This window comes from Parasteatoda tepidariorum, chromosome 11, assembly GCF_982258835.1.
Source record: "Parasteatoda tepidariorum strain Cologne lab strain chromosome 11, Ptep-v5.0, whole genome shotgun sequence".
NCBI lineage: Eukaryota > Metazoa > Arthropoda > Arachnida > Araneae > Theridiidae > Parasteatoda > Parasteatoda tepidariorum.
In genome coordinates, this window is record NC_141765.1 from 99,306,522 (window position 1) to 99,323,378 (window position 16,857).

The 16,857-nt window shown below is 31.0% G+C and overlaps 1 protein-coding gene across 1 annotated transcript; it reads left to right on the forward strand.

The window, feature by feature from the left end:
• The first annotated feature begins 3,335 nt into the window (after positions 1 to 3,335).
• LOC147802000 (uncharacterized) lies at positions 3,336 to 15,981 on the forward strand. Its single transcript, XM_087154548.1, has 6 exons — positions 3,336 to 3,365; positions 4,021 to 4,064; positions 4,979 to 5,048; positions 11,454 to 11,494; positions 11,930 to 12,056; positions 13,923 to 15,981. Exons 1-6 carry the CDS (start codon positions 3,336 to 3,338, stop codon positions 14,730 to 14,732), a joined length of 1,122 nt encoding a protein of 373 aa, XP_087010674.1. The 3' UTR covers positions 14,733 to 15,981.
• Positions 15,982 to 16,857: the final 876 nt, after the last annotated feature.

Genomic DNA, 16,857 nt, shown 5'->3' on the forward strand with positions numbered 1-16,857 from the left:
CGAAATACATTTCAATTATTAACCGAAATTTCAACCAGTTCCCAATTAACTAGCGTGTTCAAATTTCTATAACAGTTTTGTGACTAGAGTTTTTAAATTTTAAATAGAGTCTGATTATAACATTCGTTTCACGATGGTCACTAGTAAAATGCATCATTCATAAAAAATAGAATTTATGTTCAATCGGAAATTCGATCTTTTTCCAATTAACTGGAGTATTGCTTTTGTTGACAAATGCAACCTACAATCATTGCTTCAAACTGAGTTTCTTTTCAATCGATATTTTCAACACTTACAATGTAGCCAGAATGATTAGATTTCAACTGGCCTGATGACTACATAAATAATATTTATTTCCGAATTCTTAGGAGCAAAATATATCGCCTGTCGAAATTACTAATATTTTATGACTTAAAAAAGATAGTACACACAAAAATGGTTAGTATATACAAAATTTGAAAGCAGAGAATAAATTAAAAGTTTTTAACAACTATCCTTTCTACCTAAAACGTAGGTTGTATCCAGGGCTAAGGGTTGCATCAACTTAATAATAAATCACCATCATCGTATTCAAAATGTTTTTTTTTATTTATTCATTTTTTAAAATTTTTTTACGTTTAGCTTTAGTTTTATATATTACAAATACATAAATAATATAAAATTATTTGGAGTAAAGTGTGATTGTTTTTTTGCTGTAAATGCAGTAGATTGAAGTTCGCATACGTGAAAAATTTCTGAGCTACAAGTTTTTTTAAAAACTGAAGTCGTTTCCTTCACTCACAAAATTTTTCACCAAATTAAATTTATTTTCAATCAAATTCCGACTTGCTGGAATGAGCGAATCTCAATAGGAAGTGATAATACAAGTTTCAAACGTTTCCTTTTCGTAGGTGACAGATTTTATCTTCAACCAAAATTTTGTTTTCTCGTCTACTTAGTATAAGTGTAGCATTAGAGTGGTATGGAACTCAAAAAAATTTCTGAATTTTTTTTTAAATGAATTTTTATTTTTGAACCCCGAAGAATCTATTCTTGAATAAGGCAAAATTAATACTTTTGAACAGTTCATATATAATTTGTTCAAACAATTCTATGATCATCAATTCTATGATTTTTAGGCAATTGATATCTTCAACAATAATTTTGGAATTTTATTTTAAAAAAATAATTAAAGTTTGAACTTAATTTCAATGATACAAAATCTTTACCTAGCAGTTAGTAATTATTTAGTTATTATAACATATAATATATAATATTTAGTTATTATAATTATTATAAACCGAATGCAATTTGTTTTAATTATAATGATTTTTTGTGAACATAGGTTTGATACTTTTCAAAGTAACTTTTTGGATTGGTCAAATATTCTTTTTTTCTCTCTTTAAACAGCATGTTTTGAAATCGTGATCAACATTCTAATTTACTTAAAGCATAAATTTTACGGTAAAATTTGATGGAAATCAGTGGTGTTAAATATCATATTTCTTATCCAATTTATTCCGTTTCATGCAAAATATCTTTTTTTTTCTTCCATTTATTATTTTTAAATCCAGCGTGAGATATTTTTTCGAACATGTTCCAATAGAATTTATTCAAAACTGCTTCTTTTAAATTTTTAAAAAACTTTTCAAAATTAAGGTTTAGACTTGGAAGATTGCCCCAAACGCAAAAAAATATTAAAAGGGACAGATTTTTACAAATGATAAGAATGGATTCTTTTACATTTTAAGAGTTTTAGATTTTTTTCTCACTTTTAATATTTGAAGCTTTAATTATCACCGGAGTACGTTATAATGGATTTGATTTTTTTTTCCGGGAAAAAAGTTAAAACGAAATAAATTAGAGAAAACTGGTTTTACGATTTCGGCAATCTGAGAAAAGTGAGTATATCTGAAATTACAAGCCTAAGCTAATTTATTTTATTATTATTTTTTTTTTCATTATTAATGTATTTCATGACCATTAAAATTTTCTACAATTTTTTACTACAGGAATCTAAAAAGTAAAATTAAACATAATTTAACTAAAAATAATTTCTAATTAATAAAAATTGTGGAATTAAAAAATATTTAAGGTTAAAAGAATTATAAATGATGATTCAGAAGAAACCTAAATTTGAAAGATAAAATTTAAAAGATAATCTCGCAATCGTAATTTCATAGAATTTTTTTGTTGTTGTCAATTTTTTAAAATAGCATATCTTGTTCTAAAATAAATTCTTATTATGTTTAAAATCGTAGTATTTCTCTGTAGAAAAAAATTAGTGGGAATTTTTTCCACTTTAATGACATTCTTAAGATTCAAATTTACTGTATTTTGCTAAAATTTTTTAAATGCCTTTGGAACCAAATTGCTCGGATAGCCAGGATTGGCAGGATGCTGGACTCACTTTCGTGAGAGTTCGAATCAAAAGACTACCCGTGTAGTAAATGGTGGTTGATGCACATTAAATCTATCGGGTCATAAAGTCCTCCATGTTTCTATAACAAATCAAAACCTCTTGGGGTACTGAATTGAACATTGACCGTTCTCTGGTTCAGGTCAAAATTACGATCTGTGGATGAATGAATGGATGGATGTATGAATGGGTCCGCCCTATAAACGGGTGCAACGCAAGAGTGTGGCAGAAGTCGAATTTTTGGCCATATATGCCGCCAGTGGAATACGAGAACAATCGCACCAAAATGCCTTAATGGCCTATAAAAACAGCGACAACCAAACTGCGCTTTGCTATATTTGTTTTATTCTTTTGAAATATTTTATTATTTTTATAAATTTGAGTTCTTATAAAGGAGAGACTATCCACTTAATACGAATACTATAAGACAAAATGAAGTATTTTAAATAAAGTAAAATTGAATTCCACAAAAGTCTAATAAAACTGAAATCTTATTTATAAGTAAAAACGTTGATAACTATTTTGGCTTTCTCTTATAAAAACGTCTTTGTACTGCTATAGATGTTACATCTATGCTTGTAGTGATCTAAAAACGATTGAAAAATCGATCTTCTGTTGAGATTTCGATACTCTTGCTAGTCAGAAAGCTGTTGAGATTCCTATTACATTATTCCATCCTCAAAAACAAGAAATCAGTTTAATAAAAATGCGATAAATAATAATAAAGAAAACCCAAACAAATTCTGATGCAAACGCTCTTTATAAGCTGCCTATTTATTACAACATTAAAAATAATTCTTTTGAGATTTAGAGATTTCCGTAAAAATTGTACCCATTTATGAGTTTAGAAAATTATGACTTTTTCAAAAACGTGCAATGGGAATAAAATTTGAATTGAATGCTTTTTTTTTCTTCCTTTTCCAGAAACAAGTGAATAATGCCTAAAGTCGGTGATAAAAGAAAGAGGGTAAGTTTTGGTACAATTTTATCTTTGCTATAAATTCTACGCTTTCTTTTCTTCTAAAAGCTGTATTTTACTCAATATTCAAATCGTTTATCGTTAAAATTAACATGAAGGGGACCGAACTCCTGAACCTTTGGGTCCCTATTTTCCAGAACTCCCTTCTCGTATTTTGATAATCAATCCAAAACTTAGTCTGCTTATTTGTATCTGATTCCTTAACTTAATAGTAAATACAAAATCATTAGCATATTTGAGGTCAACCCTTTAAACCACTAAGTTTGGTTTTTACTTAATGACATTTCGATCAAGTTGTTCATAATGAAATAATTCTTTCAGATATTTTTTGCATAAAACATTTATATTAATACAAAAATTTAGTAATTAGAGAATTTTAATTTATGAGGTTGCGATGCATAACTTGCATCCCTGAAAGAACTGTCCATTTCCATGATTTTTTTTTCTTCTTTTATGAAAAAATTCTTAAATGAAACAAGTTAAACCACTGCTAAAACCAGTTGACATCCCAGAAGTGCAGCTACCCTAATATATGAGGTCCTAAGTTTTATAGAAAATCTCTGACCATAAATTTTTTTTAAAAATTATTCTAAGAATTTATTTATCTTTCGTGTATATTTATTTTTTTTTCTTCTACTAACAGGATGAGGAAGAGGAGGAAAGATCTGGTGGGAATGGCGGATCCAAGTAAGTAAACTTTCTCTCAACTTAATTCACTGTCTCGACACTCAGTCTTTCATTACATGCACATTATTGTTCCGCAATTGCATATGAAATTTTTTTCTACTAAGGTGAAATGTATAAAAACTTTATAGTCAATATTATAACTTATAATTGTTTTTCGTTTAAATAGTACTTATTTCTTGCTGGAATTGATATATTTAAGCTTTCAATCATTAGAGTAATTCGAAAGTTTGGGCTTCTTAATGTTGATTTAACTTCGAACGTATTTCACCATATTTCCAAACTTTTTGAAGTAAATCAAATAAGTTGTACACCCAGTAATAAAATTCATTTTTCCAAGTTAAAATTACTCATTATTTTTTAATTTTATTTTTTTGTAATGGTTGAAATTTTTTTGAACTTAGAGGCATAGAAATTTTTACACCGTCTCAAACTGTGTCATGTAAATTTAAACTACTTGAGAAATGAACATTTTAAAACATTATTTTTCATATTTCATAAATTAGAAACTATTCGAACAATTATGTTCGAAGTTTATAATTCATCAGTTAAAATCACAATGTTTATAAAACTATTTTTATCATTCTGATTTTCCTAAATTCCTTAAAATATCACTTTAATACCTTCCTTCATTTAGTTTTTAAATCGATCTCTACCTACTAGTATTATGAGATTTAATTGTATTTTAGCAAGTTTGGTCTAGAGATGTTTCGGTATTTTAAAAGGTTCTGTCTTTGCTAGCAATTTCTATGCATATAAATAAGTGTACATACATGAGTGAAAATTACTATGCAATGTTTATTTTATTAAAAATTAGTTACTGAAATTTTGTGAGTTTTGTAAAATCATGGGTATTGACTTTGCTATGCTGCTGAATGGCATGCACGATTCTTACGTTAATATTTTTATTGTTTTAGTGACCGTCCGGTTAGAAAAGCTGTCCATATGCTTAGTTCTTCGAGTGATGAAGAAACGCCCTCCGAAAAGGTGAGTTCATTTTTCTAAATCATAATCGATTACTTTCTGTTTTGTCAACCATCTTCTTTTTTTATACTTATGTATTTGTAATCCCTTGAACTGTGGTACACAACTCATTCTAAATCATTTTCATCGTCTTTTTATTCCCTACACCTAAAAATATATATGTTGAATAGCTCTTCAGATTTTTATTATTTTTTAACATGCTTTAATAATTAAACTCTTGTTTTTTTTTTACATTTTTCTGTACGTATTTTTTTTTAAGAATATTATCTATGATATTCTTGCAAATCCTAAATGCGAAAACTTGTTTATAGGAAATTCTCATTTTGCACACATTTTCATAAACAAACTCTTTGCATACTTGAAAAGTGTTTAAAATATATGTAATATACATAATTGCTTTATAAATAACATGATTTTTTCTTTTGAATGTTTCTCTTTCTGTGTAATATTCTTAACAACTTAATTATTATCTTTAATTATTAAATTATATTTGATTTAGGCAATAAAGATGTAGCTTTAAATAAAATAAAACTTAACATAAAATAAACACAAGAATCACATTTAAGTTGATTGAAAGAGTTTGAAAAGTGGATCCCAACTTATTGCTCGTTCTGTTACTCTGTCCTTAAATGCAATCAAGTTAGACATAAAGACAACAAATTGGGATTTAATCTCGGGAAAAACTACAATATGGAACTACACCCGATTCGCTCCGAACATAGTGCTGTCGAAAAAGATCATCAGTGGTTGTCGGATCATGGGTTAGAGTCCCCTTGCCGTCAGACAAACCGTAGGACGTTTTCGTGGTATTACTCTTTTTATCTCTTTCTTTCGCATTAGGTACAAAATTCCAATGCTACGGAGAGAAACACTGGTAGCCGTAAAAATGTTTTGTTCTTATTTCTCATATTCACCAGTTTTGTTTCTCTTACAACTCAGACAAGTATTCTTTTAAGAAAGAGGTTTGAGGGATGAAAGAAAACTTTTTATTATCCTATATGAAGATCAAGTGGGGAGAATGGTCTATACTCACTATCTTACAAAAATAGTAATTTGGATTCCTGATTCTCGAAATAGGAGGGGGGGGAGAAGTAGGTAGATTTTTTGGAAAAATTTCATCTAAATTTAGGGTGCTAGGTAGTTTTATATCTTTGGAAGAAGAGGCTGAAACTAATCGAAATATTAGAAATTTAATAAAACTATACTCTATCCGCGTAAATAACAGGAGAAAAATAGTACGTTGCCAAGCAACCAAGCTGAGAGAATAAAAAAGAATGAAATAAAAACAGAAACTACTCTTTGTTTGTATGTTAACTCTGGTCAGAAAGGATTTTTTTTTTTTAAAAATTGTTAATAAGAAAATATCTTGAAGTTTCTTGACACTAAATTTGTTTTTTTTTTTTTTTGTAGGCCAAAACCCAAAGATTGCTTACGTTTTTACTTTTTTTTAGAGCGGGATTACTGATTTTAGTATATGAACAAAAACTTTTTATAACCCATTTTTATTTAAGTTTTTTTTAAACTTCTTCAAAGATAAAAATTACATATACCAAACCAAATTTGCATTATTTTAAGTATATTCAGTTTTACGGGGCAAATTACGAAAAAAATTCCGTAAAATTTTAAAATATCTGGAAGAAATTATAACGCATATTCATATGATTTTAGATATATATTTCTTTTGTTTCTTTTTTTTTCGTTATTTCTTTTATTTCTTTACTGCGTTCTTTCGTTTTTTTTCTAATAATTAAAGATATTTTGTGAATGTCAGGTGACATTTTAAAAAGATTGAAAAATGTATGCTTAAGAATATTATATGATTCATTTCGTAAAAATCGTTTTATTCTATCGAATATGGATTTTACGTGACTTTCTTTAACAAAGGTAATTTGCAAATAGCATCCTGATCTTTTTATACATTTTGAAACGGATCTTCTTAAAATGTCGCTCAACATGCTGAACAGTTACGATCACCAAATACTGTTACTATAATTTAATTGCTTAATTCCTTTATTAACTATTCGAAACTTATTTCACGATTCTTATCGTCATTACATACAATTATCTTATACGATAGTCTCCTTTTAAACAGAATTCGTGAGGTCCTTAAGAAACTGTAATAGTGGCATCAAAGCTAGGAAAATGTCTGTATTTTATTAGCGTTATATGCACCACAGTATTTAATAACCAATTTGGATACATAAAACTTCACATATCTGGTAACGAAAACTTTATATGTGTCGCAGTTTTTTAAATGTTTTACGGACTGCATGAAACACGGTATAAATAATAATTTACAAATTTTACTTTTTTCAATATACGATTCTGATCAAAATAATGATCAAGAAAGATCCGTTGTAATAAAATATTCACTTCCGGGAAATGCAAATCAAGGCAAAATGTATTTTCACGTTCCATGGCTGGATGGTGTGAAACTAATAGAGTTAACAAGAGAATCTACATTCATATGAAAAAAATAAGATTCCCGTGTATAAAGTTGAACAGATGTGGCTGGGGTGGTTAGAATTTTGGTATTATCGAGATTAAATTTATTCTCAAGAATTTGTGGCAATAGAATCATCGTATTCTTGAAAATGGACTTATCTACCGTGTTCCTTTAGTCTAAATTACTCCTTTAGTCCTAGTTTGAACGCGCTAAACTTTTTGCTTTAAGCGTTGCCATTCTCAGGGCTCGACTAGACAATAATGACTCGCCACATGAATATTTGAGTGCTCAAAACATGTCGACTTTTATTTATATTTTCATATTTTTGAAGATAGTGCAATTTTTATCTTCCCACTTTATTTTTGGGGATTATTCATTTATGGGCACAATATATTAAATTAAAATATGTAATGTGATATTAAAATTATTTTTGCGTAAGATAATAGATATGGCTCTTAGACTGAAGAAGAACATAATAATTTATCAAACTTTCTAAAAAATTCAAAGTGCATTTTTATTTATTTATTTATTTTTATTTTATTTATTTATATATTTATTGACTGCTGCTCTGAAAAACATTTTGTAGTATGTTAAACAATTCCGTCCAGTAGTTCCGTAAAATTTTAAAGTCGTACGAATTATAGGAATGATCCCTCACCCCTGGAATCGAAGTTAAGTAGTTACAAATCAATTATTTCGAACAAGTTAACGTCTTCGCCTAATTCAAAGTTCTTGAAAAATATATTTTTCCTTTATCGATCCAAAATATGTTTAAGGGTATACTTAAGAACATATTTCAATAGAATTTATATTTTATCCTTTATTTATTTATTTTTTGTTTAAACAACTCAAGTTAAATGATTAAATGCATGAATAGTAAGTATGATGGTGAATGGGGTACTTTTCCTCTTTTTCTCCTCCAGCTCACAACAAAATTATAAAATAAGTCTATTTTCTAATAATTTAATATATTTAATTGTTTGTTACTGTTTCAAGCAATTAAATATTATGTTCAAGCAATTCTGGGGTTTATTAAATCATTGTCACGTTTAAATTGAGTATAAAAGAAACATAAACACTGTTTTTTTACTTTGAAATAAAGGAACAATTTCTATTTATAATTTCTGAAAACAGTATATTAAAACTAATTGCTAAACATATTAATTACATCAACAAAATAGTTTCTTATTTAAAAATCTTTTAATATATCCAATTCTAGCATTAAGGAAATTTTAAAGATGGAAAAAGAATAATTTTTTGAGATGATTCTAAAAATAGCATGGTTTTGGAATCTTTTTATAGTTCTCAATTTTTATTATTTGCTGTTTAACAAAATAAGACAAATTGTGCATTTTCCTAATATAACAATATTTTTTGGAATTTTGCAAAAATTAAGAAATAATATTAACTACTTTTTAAGCAAATTTTTTCAACATTATCCTTTTTAAAAGTGAAACTTGAAGTTGTCGTTCAAATTTATTCCAGTCCGCTAAAATAAAATTGTATGTCTATAATTGTTTGGTTTATTTAAAAAACAATAAGCGATAAGCAAACAATAAGCGATATGCTCTATTGTTTGCTGTGCCCACATACGCATTTATTTTTCTATTTACTTGTTACTCGAATTCTTACTTAAGTAAGATAACAATTAATTAAGTAGCAATTAAAAAGTCAATCAATTTATCTTCCTTTTTCGAAAAAATAGCATGCTTCGTAAATAGTCAGCTGTTTTGCATGGAATAAATTTAATCAGCAGAATATTTTTAATTTCTTAACAAGATTTAATTCTCGGCTAGATGGCAAGAATTCTAAGTTTTCTTTTAATAAAAATTTGATAATAATTTAAAAAGGAATTTACTTTAAAGGAGAATTTAAAGTGCTAAAACAATTCATTAGTATATTAATGGAAAATTTATATACGCGGTAGCGTAAAAAATAAGATTATAAGAAATGTTTGAATTTAATTGAATAGTTGGTAAAATATTTCTGCGAAAAACGTGTTGTTGTTGTTGCTTATCCTCTTCTGGCCTGACGAAGTCAGACCAGATCTATGAACCCGTTGACCTGAAGAAAATCAGTAGAGTAACTGTCTTCCCAGAGTTCAGGATGTGATCGGCGGAAGCCCGGTGTAGATGGCATTTAGGGCAGAGGGGGTAGGTTTTAGTTCCCTCATAAAATAGTAAACCTTTAAGATGGCCGGTAGCTAGGCGGGAGATGGTGGTGCAGACTCTCCTTTCAAAGGGAAGGGTCAAAGAAGCTCCAGGCTTATTTCCCTTGCACCAATGGTGGGTGGGGGGGGGAATCTACCAGTCTCTGAGAAGCTGGGATATCTTCAGGGAGTAAAGTTCAAGATAGGTAAGATCAGAAGAGGTAGGGTGCGGTTGGCTGCAACCCTCTTTATCTAGGCTGTCCGCTAAACCATTACCATAGATACCGACGTGAGAAGGAACCCACTGCAGGTGAATATTATGTTGGAGGGACAAGAGTTTTAGGTTGTTTACGATGGAAATACTGGTTTTGTCGCCAATTTGGGTCCGGTTGTTGAGATGTTGCAGGAGCTGCGGCTATCAGAGAATATCCAAAGGTCTTTAAAATAAAGGTCATTTTGCATATAATATTTGCGAAAAACGTGTGGACAGGTTATTAACAAATTTATTTTAAAATTATACATAAGATGAAATATTAAGATGCTTAAAAATATTGACTACGTATTCGTATTATAAAATATATATTGAATAAATTGATAAATATATTATTCCAAATTTATGCATAAGTTTGTATTCTATTGATTGAATTATTCAAAGAACAAACTAAAAATTTCTTTAAAAAAAAGAATCTGATGTATAATCACATTCTATCAGGAACAAGCTTTTATAAAACTCGACATTCGTTGAATAAAATATTTCTTATTCAATAAAATGTTTCTTTATTCTCTTTATTAAATAAGGAATAATTTAGACGACTACGAAAGAAACATCGTATTTTATAATTAAATAAAAGGATGAGCAATCTGTTATTATATTTCAGTAAATTCGGTTAAAATTGGTAATCGGAAGCTACACGCGCGTTAGTTTCTCATGAGTTATCTTCATTTAAATATTAATTGCCGTATTTATATATTTCTTTATTGTCCCCAAATTATTTTTCAAAAATAATTAATTACAATTTTTCTCGGCTTCTACTAAATATAGCTCTGGAAGTTTCAGATTTAAAAATAGGTAGTTTAATATTTTATAAAAAATGTATACCTCAGAATTCAAACTTTTTTCATCCACAATGAATTATTTTATAAAATAATAATTATCATAAATTACTTTTGCATGACAATATCTTTGGGTAAACTGGTTTTATGAGTGGTTGCAATTTTTTTTTAATTTGCTTAATTAGTTTTAAAAATATGACTTAAAACACAGCAAAAGAAAAAAACATTACGGTGTCTGAAATTTTGAATCACTGAAACTTTAGATGATCCTCCTGACCAAACTATGGCAACCATATTTCCCAGATTGCTGCTCTACCTCCCATACTTTAAAGGTTAAGAATCCAAATATGTAAAAAAATGTATGTTTATTTAAAGAAAGTACATTTTTGTGCCTGGTTTTGTAAATTAACTAATAGGCAGCACTATATAATTAGCAAATTTAAAGTCATCCCCAGGAACAATTATCATTGACACTTAGTTCGCAGAAATTCGATCATTAGAACAAAAGTTATAATGGGTGATTTTTTTTTTTACTTACTGTCCGTAAACCGTTCTGCTCCTTAATCATCATATGCATTTATAATTCTTATTTAATTAACTAATACTAACAAAAGTTTTTTTATAAGTTGTTGCAACAACTGAATGAAATTTACTAAATTTCTCAAAAGATATGTTTAATTTTCTTTTTCCATTTTTAGCAGTGAAAAATGATTCATTAAAAAATTTGCTTAATTATCTAACAATTTTAATTATATTTCAGGAGAGGCGTGTCAAACATTTCAAGAAGAACGTTGCGTACGGGTAAGTAATCATCAGATTTATTATTAATATAATGATGCTGAAAATATTGAAACTCTTAGGGCTCAAAAAAATCTATTTAGCGAACATAAAGTTTTATGTTTTTAACGCTTATTCGCATGGTATAATCCAAAATTAAAATAAACTTCTATTCTTGTTATATTTTCTGAGAATTTTTATACCTCAATTTCAAGTTTTAATTTAATATATTTCAATTGAACTTAGAAGTAACCTTAAATTGGAAGATTTTTAAACTTTCATATAAATAGAAACTCTGCATACTATGACCTTAAAATTTTCACAGTTACTGAGGGTTCGTTTAAATTTACCAAGTTTATAATCCAGCATCGTTACGCATGAATTTTTTTAATGTTATTTTAATAATTGAATTGTCACAATCCTGACCATGTATTTTAACAGAATATAATTTCTTTTCAGGGGCCAACCACCCAGCTCGGAATCTTCTTCCGATTCCTATGTCGATGCCCAGCTCATTGCAGCCCAGGTTGCTTCTATAAATTTGGCCTGCAGTCAGCGAGTCACAGCGGAGCGGAGACCACAGGCAGTAAGTTTTTCTTAGAACTTTATCCCTAGGACAATTCATGTTTTTTTTTTATCGTGTTCATGGACAATTAAATGTCCTCGTGTGCCTTCAAAACTGATTCCGCAAGCTCCAATACATCATTACTGTAGAGGATCTCACGAAGTTCTGAAGCCAGTGGCACCATACCCAGTTGTAAAACATATGGGGTAAGGGCTGGGCACTCGAGAATATGATCCGGTGAAAGTTTGATATCGGTGCAGTTCTTCCAGGGAATATAATTTCTTATTTTGTTGGGAAGAACAACTTTCATCCCTTTTAACTGGTTTGTTCTTAATCTTGTAATTGTTGATGTTAAGATGGACGTTCTGGAACAATCAAAGTCAGTAATGAGGTGTTTCCTAAAGGAATGGAGCAGAAGTCTGTGTCTTGCAACTGCATTTGCGTCTGCAAGCTTGATGGTGGTGCAAGTTTGGTCGGCACCTCTGCCTTCCTTAGCCAAGGAGTCCGCACACTAGTTTCTCTCAATATTCACGTGCGCCGGTATTCATTGCAGCAAGCAGGATTTACCATTGCCGTGCACAGTGGCATACGCAGAATTTTTTTCAAGGGGGGTGTTCATAATTTTCTGAAACTACTAAAAGAAATAAGAATATAATAAAACACTATTAATTTTTCCACTCATTCATACAGCACCATCGTACCCTTGTCCAAGTAACTTCTTGATATCAACTTCCATAGACTGTAACTGGCCTAAAGGTTGCTTGCCAGAACCAGCAACACTTAGGGCGAAAAGTACAATATATATATATATATATATATATATATATATATATATATATATATATATATATTGGCACAGAAATATCAGCTATGCTACGATCTCAGAGCTTCGAGCTGGAATGAATTACTTCAACGAGCACAGTATCTCCTTGTGGTATTGTTACTGATTTCTTCACTAGTCGAAATAGTGGCGGCGAGACGAGCGCCGAAAGACAAACGGCAGAGATAACTCTTAGTCTAACTAACTAACTCCACTATACTCCGTTCACCCTTTTATATAATTTTTCTCCGCAATTCCAAAATTCTTGAATTGTCTCAAAGACGACAGAACGTCTAGGAATCCAGAATCATCGCGTAAAGATCTCGCGAATGCCAGCCAGTCTCGAAAACTATCGCGACTGGCAGAACAGAAAAGAACCAGCGATTGGGGCTTGCCCGTAACAGTATCACGTGAATTTGGTGTATAAAGTACAACCCTATTATAGTAAATGTTTTATTTTCAGTATTCTGAGAAACACCGTGAAAAAAATAAGTAGGCATAAGGCAAATAAGAACATATAGTCTTAAAAAATATTGGCCCGCATAATTTCTACTAAAATTTTTATTTTTGCCATTTTGTCTAAGTTCAAGGGGTGAGTTTAAACCCCTAAACACCCCCCTTGCGTACGCCCCTGCCAATGCAAGCCTTCAAGTACGACATTTATAGCAGAGGTGACGTTGGTTTAACCGTTGTTGATTTCCTTTAAGGCAGCTTTTGAGTCAGAGAAGATTACAAATCCCTCAATTGGGTCTGAAATCTCCTGATTGGTCATATAAAACAATATTATAAAACTAATTTAACCAAAAATCCACATAGACTTTTTTTAATGTTTATTATAAAATTTAATAATGAAATAATAATTTTGAATTCTAAGGCACAGATATTTTTCTGCACTTTTATTTTCAAAATTTAAAATATGAACGCAGAGAGTAGTACGCAGAGTTTAGTATAATAAATATGTAGATTTTGTTGTACTAGTAGAATATGTACAGTATGTAGAGTTTGATTCTTCTCTCTTATTAACTAATATATATATATATATTTAAAAAACATTGTTTCTTTTTCAGGCGGCTTATTATGCTTCTTTAGCTGGCCCTTCTGGCGCTGGCCCTTCTGGAGCTGGCCCCTCGAGCGCGGGTCCTTCTGGAGCTGAATCTCGGGAGCACACGAGGGATAACTCGCAGAGAAGGTCCATCATCACTCCCGCTCATGGCGGTGGACAAAGGTCACCCCTCTTGCGGACACCGCAAAGGTTGTCTCTGCCTCTTGCAGACAGGGGGAATCTTTGTGATGCCTGCAGAGTGGACCTTTCCGTCATACGGGAGCTTGATGAGAGTCTTTCTCCTGGACGACATGCATCTCTTGATGACCTGCGCGAGAGGCTAAACACCTCTCGTCGTAGCGAGGCAGCTGCCCTTGAACGAGCTGATAGGGCAGAGCGGGAAGTTGAGAACTTGAGAAATCAGCTGGCCCTGGCCCTGGGTGTGGGAGGAGTCGCGGTAGACATTGGTGTAGACGATGGACCTGGTGGGAGAAGTGGTCAAGATGAAGTGAGGCAGGTGAGTGGGCCTGATTCAGTTCATGGCTCGAATCCCAGCCCTTCATCTTCTCCATCTTCACCTGCCAGCAGTTCGTCCAGCAGTTCATCTGCTGCATCTGCACCTGTCCCTCGAACTCCAACACCACCTCCACGTAGACGTCCTAGGAATCCTAGGAGTACCCAGTTAGCCATGCTGCTAGCAGATTTTTCGTACTCGGCACCCCCGTCTCAAGGTCAATTAGACGATGCACGTCCGGTGTCTTCGAGACTGCGACGTCCAAATCCCTCTTTGTGTTACCGAGAGCCCAGGCTGCGCCCGGTCCGCCGCAACAGGTAGATTTTGTTGTACTAGTAGAATATGTACAGTATGTAGAGTTTGATTCTCTCATGCTCTCATCAAGAGAATGCTCTCATCTGAAGTGAAGATAAGTAGTTTTATTTTTTCCTATTTTTATGTTTAAAAACTCCAAATAGCGAAAGTTCAATTTTTTAATGAGGGATCTGATCAGTAGTAATAAAAAAAATTTATACAGTCGAACCTCGCTAACTCGAACCTCGATTTCACGAATTAACTAACAAGCAGTTTCTGCAGTGGACACTGTAAGGAGATTTATTGAGAGGCAGCCAATTATGTCAGAGGAGACATTTAAAGCTATAGTCCACTTAGAAAGTGTTACAGACAAACTTCCTTACACATCTCTAAAGAAAACAACAAATGAATATTTTTTTAAATGAAAGTGTAAAAAGTGTTTTTAGAATAAATATGGAATAGTAAATAAGGTATGTAAAGAGCATTTTTCTTTATTCTACCATCGATAACATGTGATTTTCAATAATTCGAATTTTTAGTACCTCGAATTTTTTCTACTCTCCCTTCAAGTTCGAGACATCGAGGTTTGATTGTATTAAAAAAAAAATTCCTTTTTCCTATTTAAAGCAGTAGTATTTAACGTAGCGTTAACTTTCAAAGTATATATTTCATCCAAACTGATTTATTTACGTTAATTAACCTTTTTTCAAATTATCGTTTCCTGTTTTGTTACAAGGAAATTGTTCATTTTTTGATTAACTCTGTTGCTCATACCTATAAATATGTTTAAGATGAATTACTATGAACTATTGTTTGATTTAGCAAAATTTAAAGTTTATTGATTTTCTTTAAAAAGACCTAGATTCAGCTCCCTCATTTGTGAACAAAACAACATTTAAATCATTTATTGGTCTTTGTTTTTATTTCAAAAGAAAATGTTAAACAGTTTTTTCTATAATTGTCTCCATCTAACATTTAGTATCAGATATATAAGCTGCGAATTTCTCTTATTTGCATTATACAAAAGTGTTCTAAAGAATCCTAAGAAATAAAATGCAAAATGCCCTAAGAAATAAAAATGTTTGGCTGTTTTCTGACCATCACAGATAATCTTTTTCACTATACAGGTTGTCTCAGTTAAGCGTTTCAGAACTTCTAAGAGGGATAGGGGGCATCCTGACGACTCGAAATCATATAGCAATGTGGGGTCGGAAATGCTTTCCTGAAGCGGTGACGTACACAGAAGCACCATAAAGAAAAGAGACCGTAAGTGAAAAATCGCTATAATAATACATAGAAAAAATTATATGGCCTCCTCGGTCACCCGGCCTATTATGTCTTGATTTCTGGAGTCATATGAAAACACTGGTTTATGACACCCCTGTTGATAATGCTGGTTGCAAGAATCGCAGTAGCTGCTTGCGAGATATGCCTGGAGTATTGCAGAGTGTTCGAATGTCCATGAGCCGGAGATGTGAGGTGTACATTGTAGCCGGTGGCAGAAACTTCGAACACTTACATGTACCATATAATTTTTTCAATGTATTATTATAACGATTTTTCACTTACGGACTCTTTTCTTTATGGTGCTTCTGTGTACGTCACCGCTTCAGGAAAGCATTTCTGACCTCACATTGCTATATGATTTCGAGTCGTCAGGATGACCCCTACCTCTCTTAGAAGTTCTGAAACGCTTAACTGAGAAACAATGTATATACCATACAAGATCCTTTTTGAAGTAAGTTGAACAGTCTTACTTTCCTTAAGTTCATTCCTTCATGGAATTTTGTACTACGAAGCATTGTTTTATATTTATTATATCTCTGAGCATTTCCATTTAATCTGGAATAGCTATTAACTTTTAAAAATATTACAACGTAAGAAATAAATTAATATCTGATTTAGAAATCTATCATTTTAAAACAGAAAACGACTAAATACACAAGTGTAGCAGTGTGTTCAATCAGTGAATGTAAAAAAAAATTTTTGTCAAAAACTATTAATCAAGATTTTAAAAAAATTATGCTGACAGTTGTTTACAACTGCTTTTATTTATTAATTCATTTTTGGTATTTTATATAAAAAAAAGCATGTTTCCAACAGTGTTTATTCCCGCAAAGAATATTTTATTAAATAATGAATTTTGGAAAAA

Bases quoted from the DNA above. Each gene is read 5' to 3' on its own strand.
- LOC147802000 (XM_087154548.1), top strand. From the start codon at position 3,336: ATGCCTAAAGTCGGTGATAAAAGAAAGAGG. The intron at 5,049-11,453 runs GTGAGTTCATTT...ATTATATTTCAG, and splicing joins AAGAAACGCCCTCCGAAAAG to GAGAGGCGTGTCAAACATTT. The intron at 12,057-13,922 runs GTAAGTTTTTCT...TTTCTTTTTCAG, and splicing joins CGGAGCGGAGACCACAGGCA to GCGGCTTATTATGCTTCTTT.